The sequence below is a fragment of the Musa acuminata genome, chromosome BXJ2-4, assembly GCF_036884655.1.
Source record: "Musa acuminata AAA Group cultivar baxijiao chromosome BXJ2-4, Cavendish_Baxijiao_AAA, whole genome shotgun sequence".
NCBI lineage: Eukaryota > Viridiplantae > Streptophyta > Magnoliopsida > Zingiberales > Musaceae > Musa > Musa acuminata.
In genome coordinates this window covers 3,984,574-3,991,776 of record NC_088341.1, presented here as the reverse complement: position 1 = coordinate 3,991,776, position 7,203 = coordinate 3,984,574, and the positions used below count along the sequence as shown (strand labels likewise).

The window sequence follows — 7,203 nt, the reverse complement described above, 5'->3', positions numbered from 1 at the left end:
TATGACTAGTAGATTTGATACGCAGACGAACGATGACATGACACCACCATCGTAAAACAAAGAACGTCTGGTACAGCATTTAACATAAAGGACGGAGTTTAATTCAAACATTAAAAAGAAAAACATGAGCGTTTAGGCAAAAACAACCATATTTCTGCACGAGTACACAATCATGAAGAATTATTTATTTAAAAAATAATAATGTCACTATGGAGTACAACTTAGTAGAGTTTGATGCATGCATGCATGCCTGCCTCAAAAGTAACAACGGATGAAAAAATCTCGATTCCAAACTAGTGTCAGTAGCCTTGTCGTCTGGTGCGGTGACCACTTCTCTCGACATCATTGAATACTCGGTTACAAACATTGAGATGAACGGTATTGAACTGTAGATAGTAGCTCAAGGTACTCGCTCCACGTTATTTGTAGACCTCCAGAAGTACAATTCTTGTGATATGGCATGCTGCACAACTACTAAAAAAAAAGTCATGTCACTAAACTGTCGTCAATTGGCATTCTACTGCTGATCAGAACTCAAATACTTTGTTCATATTTGGTAAAAAATATTTCAAATCAGCAGAATTTTGAAAACATAATCAACTCTATCTATGGTGAATGCAGCAGACTTTCTGAAAGACAACTCGATGCAAAGTTGCTAAATAGATAAGAGCCAGAAATAGAGCACCTTATAACTCGATGCAAAATAACCTATGGGTCTTGCGGTTCTGATTGGTTGCCCACAATTCGAGACACGAGCTTCGAAATCTCCAAGATAGCATTATGGACCTGATCATCATCTGGCTCTGTTTGTGCAGACCACCTAGGTGATTGCGATCCCAATCTGCTTTCACCAGTTGCCTTCTTCACCTTTCTACAAGTTACCAGTGCTTTCTCCAAGTCAGACTGTCTTAATGGTCTTGGTCCCTGGTAGGAGAAGCTAAGGTTGTCATATGAATGAAACACATCTTACAATACTTGCAATTCCCACCTTGCTAAAATCATGCAGTAAATTGAGAAACAAGGGAGTTATAATAAGGCATCGAATACTTGGTATGGGTTTGATGAGCATGGTTTTTAGCCTGGTCCAGTCCGGGCTGAATATATATATATATAAAGTTAACCAGCATTGATCCAAAAACAAGTTAGCAGCTTTAGCTGACCCTACCTCACAGGGGGACCCACCACTGCAACGGAAAGCTTACGGCTTCTAATACCCTCTCTCGACACATAGGAAAAATCAATGATCTCAAAAAGCTAGAGATGAAGCCAACTTCAAATAAATTTAGAATTATTCAAGCAAGTTCTCTTCCACCAAAAATGACCATCTAGTGCACCAGTACTGAGGGCAAATCAGTTCAAATTCAAGACCTTAAATGGAAAATGAAAGACAAACAAAGGTTGAGACCAGCATGGAATAACAATGTGGATGTAACCATCACTAAAATTATAATGGCTGGAAGTAATTGATGTCCAGAAGTGGAACTCAGATGGAATCAGTAATGTCGAGAGAAATGCAACCCAACATGATCATAGGTTTGTCTTTTTCCATCCCAATCAACATAATTGTTAGTTAGGCTGTTGTTGCAGGTAATCAGAGTATATGTCTGCATACACAAGGGCAAGATGATGATTGCGTGTTTATCTCAGGTGTTATGTGGTCAGAAAAAAATTTCACAATTCTGACCAAGCCCTAGTTTGAAAATTCCCAATCCAGTGGTCAGGCACAGTTTTGAGGAATTTTGCGGTTTGCAGAACCTGTCCATGTTGATCAACTCATGGTTCTGAGAAGGATATATAGAAAACTCATGGTAAATACCTGAGTAAATTGATGATTTTGAATGTAGGTCATCCTTATATTTTGCAACAAAAATAGTTAGCATAATTGATATCCATATAATATACTCACACTGGATGCTTTTCCATTCTTTTCGTCATTCAGTAGCTCCCTAACAGGGAAATAGGCTGCTTGTTTGCTCAGCTCGAGTATATCTGAACCGCTAAAACCTTCACACAAGTTAGCTATGTAGTCATAATCAATGTTTGCTTCTGCATTTTCACCCTTCAAGATCACCTTTAGTATCTTGGCTCTCTCACTTCGATCAGGCATACCAATTTCAAAGGTCTGGGTGAAGCGCCTGAGTATTGCCTCATCTAGCTCTGATGGGCGATTTGTAGCAGCAAGTACCATCACCCGAGCATTTTCTGTAAAAATTGACGCAAATAGAACTAGTATAAAAGAATTGCAACTAACAAAAACACATCAGTGGAGCTCGGGCAAATAAATTAATAAATGTATAGAGGACATTCTTTCTCATGGTCATGTCTTATCATGGAATCATACATGCCCATATCAGCCACTCATGCTTAAACCTCATGATAATTAGAACTTTGAAATTAACACTTCATTAAGATGATCAATCAATCTCGGCTTTAACATCTTATTGGCATGTGTGCATATGGACAAATGATGAAAGCCCTCTACAGGCGCATCACCAACCAAACTTTACAATTACTAATTTACAAATCAAAGAAAAATCTATAATTTTGATACATGCTAATGTACTAAAGTGCATGCTTCGCATTGATAGCTTAGGGGTTCCTTCCGCAATGAGTTCGATAACAATTAGTAAGTGAAATTAAAACAGCAATAATATTGCTGATGAAGTCATATCTCAAGGAAATAAGACATTGCTGGTTAAAAGAGCAATAATGACTGATTAATCAAGAAAATAGAAGCAGAGATGAGAATGTTCCAAATACTCACGGTCTGTTGTGAAACCATCCCACAAAGACATAAACTCAGTTTTCATGTTAGTCATGGCTTCATGATCTGTATTACGGCGCTGACCCAAAAAACTGTCCACTTCATCAATGAAAATAATAGCAGGTTGTAGCTTATATGCTAGGGTAAAGACAGCAGCCACTGCAACAAATCCATTGAAAATATAAGCAAAGTATTCCAAAAAAGTAAAGAAAAGTAAATTTATGGATGCAATGCCTATCTACAGTAGACATTTGAGTCATGATATAATGCAACTAATACCCAATCTGAGCATAACACAGAAGGCAAGCAATCCTAATTCCAGAGTAGAAGAACCCTAGGATATTTTCTTCCTATGAATATTTACAAACTTTTAAGTTTTATCTGCAAAAACAGAATAAAATGAATAATTTCATGTTAAGTAATAAATATAATTTGCATTAAATATTTTTAGCAACACTGTGTATAGGAATGATGTAATTTCACTCTCACATAATATTCCTGCAACCTACCTTGTTTTTTATCAGATAAATTTTTGATGGCCAAAGCATATGGGATTTCAGAACAATAATATTTCTGAACATATGGAACTTTGCCATATGCTAATACAGCTGTTTTCACAGTAATCTTGGACTGATCTTCATACCACTAAGAACATTAGAGAGAATGAGATCAAGGAGAGACAAAACGAGAATACTACCAGAGAACAAAAGAGAATAAACCAGTAGTCTGAAGCCTCCAGCTAGTATTTTCAAAAAATTTCTTTCCCCGTCAGCCAACACCATTTCTATGCAATTGATTTACTACTAACCCATTCTTTCGGAACAGACAAATAGGAGCAAGGACACTCATTTACAAACTCCACATAACATTGTTTATGCACTAACTAAAGTGCTCCCTATTTAACCTCCCAGAAAACCAGTGTCAAAAAATCAGTGCATTAATTTAAGACTGATAGAAAGAAATAACCCAGGTAGGAAAGTTAAATTGGTTAGATCATTTTTTAAATAAATGAATATGCAACACTACTATACATATTAATGTTTTTATATTAACAATAACTCCTACCATGTAAGATCAAGTAACAAAACATAACAATTGATAGAACATGACAATATTACAACCAGCAAAACCTGACTTTAAAGGATAGAATGGACGAGACAGCTCTTTAGCATTCATTATGGATTTAATCAACAGTCATGGGATAGATGCTACATGTACGTCAAGTTCTCAGCAGGACTTTCCAAGACATTCACCTTTAATACGAGACCATGAAAGCTTCATTGACAGTGACCTTACCGAATCTATTTCAGATTTGATCTATCTGTCTTTCTAGTCCATACAAATCAATCTAGAGCCCTACCTTTTCCATCATTATGCCACTTGCAACCACTTTACATAATTGTTGTTGTCATTCAGGAAACTCAACTCCTAATATTCAATAGAAATCTCAAAATGCTTTTTATGAGAACACAATCACAGCAGAAAAGCTTAGGTCATAATCAAATAAACAACCTCGTAGTTTGTGTAGAGTTGGAAAATGAAATGTAACAACAAATACTCAAGTTTGTGGAATTTAATGCAACTGTAAACCAAGGTAATTATAGCAAAAACATCAAATGTTATTTGAAGCTACTAATCACTTAATAGTTATCTTATCTTAATAAAAACAACAAACAAACAACGAAAAGGACAGTTCTTCTTCACATCTTTCTAATGAAGAAAACAGTATTACAAGGAAAACTATGCTGAAGGGTTCAAATGAAGTCAGTAACCTTAAACATCTTTGTATTAATTCATCAATATGTCAATAAAGTTAAAGATTAACACCTGGCAAAAAGGTAATTAAAAACATTTTTACAGGAAACAGAAACTGCTTTAATGATAATCAGAAATGAAGACATTCATCAAAAGAGCAAAATTAAGTCCTGCATTACAAGCCATAAAATCTAGACTTACCAAGTTTTTGAGCATCCCCAAACCATTTGCTCATCAGATTTGAGATCCTCACATTAATAAAAACTGCCCCAGACTCTTTTGCTAAGGCCTTTGCCAGCATTGTCTTTCCTGTTCCTGGTGGACCATACAATAAAACTCCCTTTTGTGGACTAAGAAGTTTTCCATGGGAAAATAACTCAGGTCTGCTTAGTGGAAGAATGACCAATTCAAATAGAGCTTGCTTCACATGTTCTAAACCCCCAATAGACTCAAATTCAACATCAATGTGATCAGGATTTATAACATCGCAAGCTATCACATCCTGCAAAATCATTTATATAATTTATCATTACTGCATTGCTGATTTAACCATGATTTTGTTCTAATCAACTTGTGTCATTAAAAATAATGTTAATTTGTTTCCAAAAAATGATTTTTTATAAAAATTAAAAGTAACATGTAAATCTTAGAGGATGTCATTACATGTATGTGTGTGTGTGGTTTAAGTCCCCAAACTTGGCTTCTACCATATTAGATATTATTCTGCAGCATGGCACTTCTTATAGTGTAATGATGCTGGAGCACAACCATGTAGAATTAACAGGCCTTATATCTGCATGATGCAATGACAGTTCATACTTTATGATGTATATCAAGATTGATATCCTTTATTGTGAACTGACTCAAGTTTATAATTAAATATTACAATAGAAAAAAACTATGGAAACATCAGGGAAGAGAAAAACAAAGCTGGCAAGGTGTTCATTTATTATGTAAAAGATTAAAGTGGAAGTTCAATCTCTAAGTGCTTAGTCTGATGCCAGATGGCAATTCACTTCTCAATTCTTAACAAGGTCCACATTTGAATGTTCAAGATATACCAAGCACTTACAAAATACAAATACTCTAAACGGCCATGTGCTCAAACTTGCACCACAATAGACACTCATTCTAATACCTGTGCAATGACTTTGCAATCAAGAAAGACATGAAGGAAAGTAAAACGAACTCCCAACAATAAAGGTTCTGAACAATAAACCTAAGTTCTATAATTTTTGGTCCATACAGACCAGTATCCATGCCAGGTCCACAATGATCCAGCCAAAGGATATTATTTAACAAGGCTCATATTCACCAGAAACGAGAAAAACACAACCCGTTGTAACACACCAAATGTAACAAAGTTGATATACACAAAAAAATGGAGCTTCACACTAATGATAGTAAATGAAAAGGTAAGAAAGTGTATGTATATTTCATGGCAGACCATACTATATAAGGAAAATTTTAGTCCATGCCCAGAAGGAAGTGGTCATATGTAGGATGTGTGATAAATCCATCTGGCAGTCCAACTTGATTAGTCAAAATTAAATCAATTACAATTTACACCTTCACACAGAAAGCATAAGGTTGTCACAAGACCCTTAATAACCATCACCATAACTCGAGAATAGACATACCCAAATTTTCAATGCAACAAATGCTTCATGTTAAAGAAATAAGATGTCAAAAATGAGTATATGATCAAACTTAGAAGAAAATATTAAAAACTAACAACTACAAAAGTACTGGTGAAATCAACATTAGTTGACCAAATAAGAAACTCCATTGGACCACAAACTGGCAAGGAACACGGACCAATCACACCTTAGCAACGGATCAAGCATTTATTGTTAGCACTTATCAATGTAAATAAACTATTCAAGAAGAAAAGGCCAATAAAAAGATTTTAAAAATGGAACTAAAATTGGACCATTGACATTTAACCTATTGCAATATGGTTCAATTAAACGATGATTCTTTAATAAATTTCAATGTTGAACAATCAGGGACTACAACAGATTGACGAATTCAGCCCCTCACGAAAACCCTAAGTATGGACATACCTGTTAAGCATACATTCAAGAATCTAAAAATTTCACATATAAAACCGACTATAAGCGATCACGACATGCAAGAAACCAAGACAAGGTCGGAAACAATCATTATCATCATATGAAGGAGAGGTGGCGAAAGGGAAAAGGGGGGCGAAGGCGATGACCTCGTATTGGTTGGTCTGGACGAGGGGGCGGCCGAGGCGCTTGGCGATCTCTTTCTTGTGCTCGAGGGCCTTCTTGGTGGCGGCGCGGTTAGGGTCGAGGTGGCGCAGCCCCGCGAAGAGGACGAGGCAGCTCAACGCGGCACTCGCTGCGTACAGCACCAGTTCTTGCAGGAACCTCGACTCCGCCGGCCTCATCTCCTCCCCTCTTTATTCTGGCCCTCCCTCTCAAGAATGCCTCGGCAAGCCCTCGAAGTTGAGGCAACCGGCAAGAAAAACCTCGCTTATATATATATATATATATATATATATATATATATATATATATATATATATATATATATATATAATCAACTTAAAAATCAAAGTCTGAGGCCCATTAATTGTCCGGCCCATAAAAATATACATACTCGAATCGGCCCATTACAATGGACGTATCAAATAGATGGATCCATTTAAAGAGTTA

General features: G+C 36.2%; 1 protein-coding gene across 2 annotated transcripts; it reads right to left on the bottom strand.

The window, feature by feature from the left end:
- Window positions 1–163: 163 nt before the first annotated feature.
- LOC103980664 (uncharacterized) lies at window positions 164–7,010 on the bottom strand. Of its 2 annotated transcripts, none has more exons than XM_009397120.3 (6): window positions 6,741–7,010; window positions 4,721–5,021; window positions 2,765–2,923; window positions 1,907–2,202; window positions 686–924; window positions 164–474 (listed from the first exon to the last, which is right to left on the bottom strand). In XM_009397120.3, exons 1-5 carry the CDS (start codon window positions 6,933–6,935, stop codon window positions 709–711), a joined length of 1,167 nt encoding a protein of 388 aa, XP_009395395.2. In that variant the 5' UTR covers window positions 6,936–7,010; the 3' UTR covers window positions 164–474; window positions 686–708. The 2 variants fall into 2 exon arrangements, with proteins under 2 accessions (XP_009395395.2, XP_009395396.2); XM_009397121.3 differs by having other exon boundaries at window positions 164–471.
- Window positions 7,011–7,203: the final 193 nt, after the last annotated feature.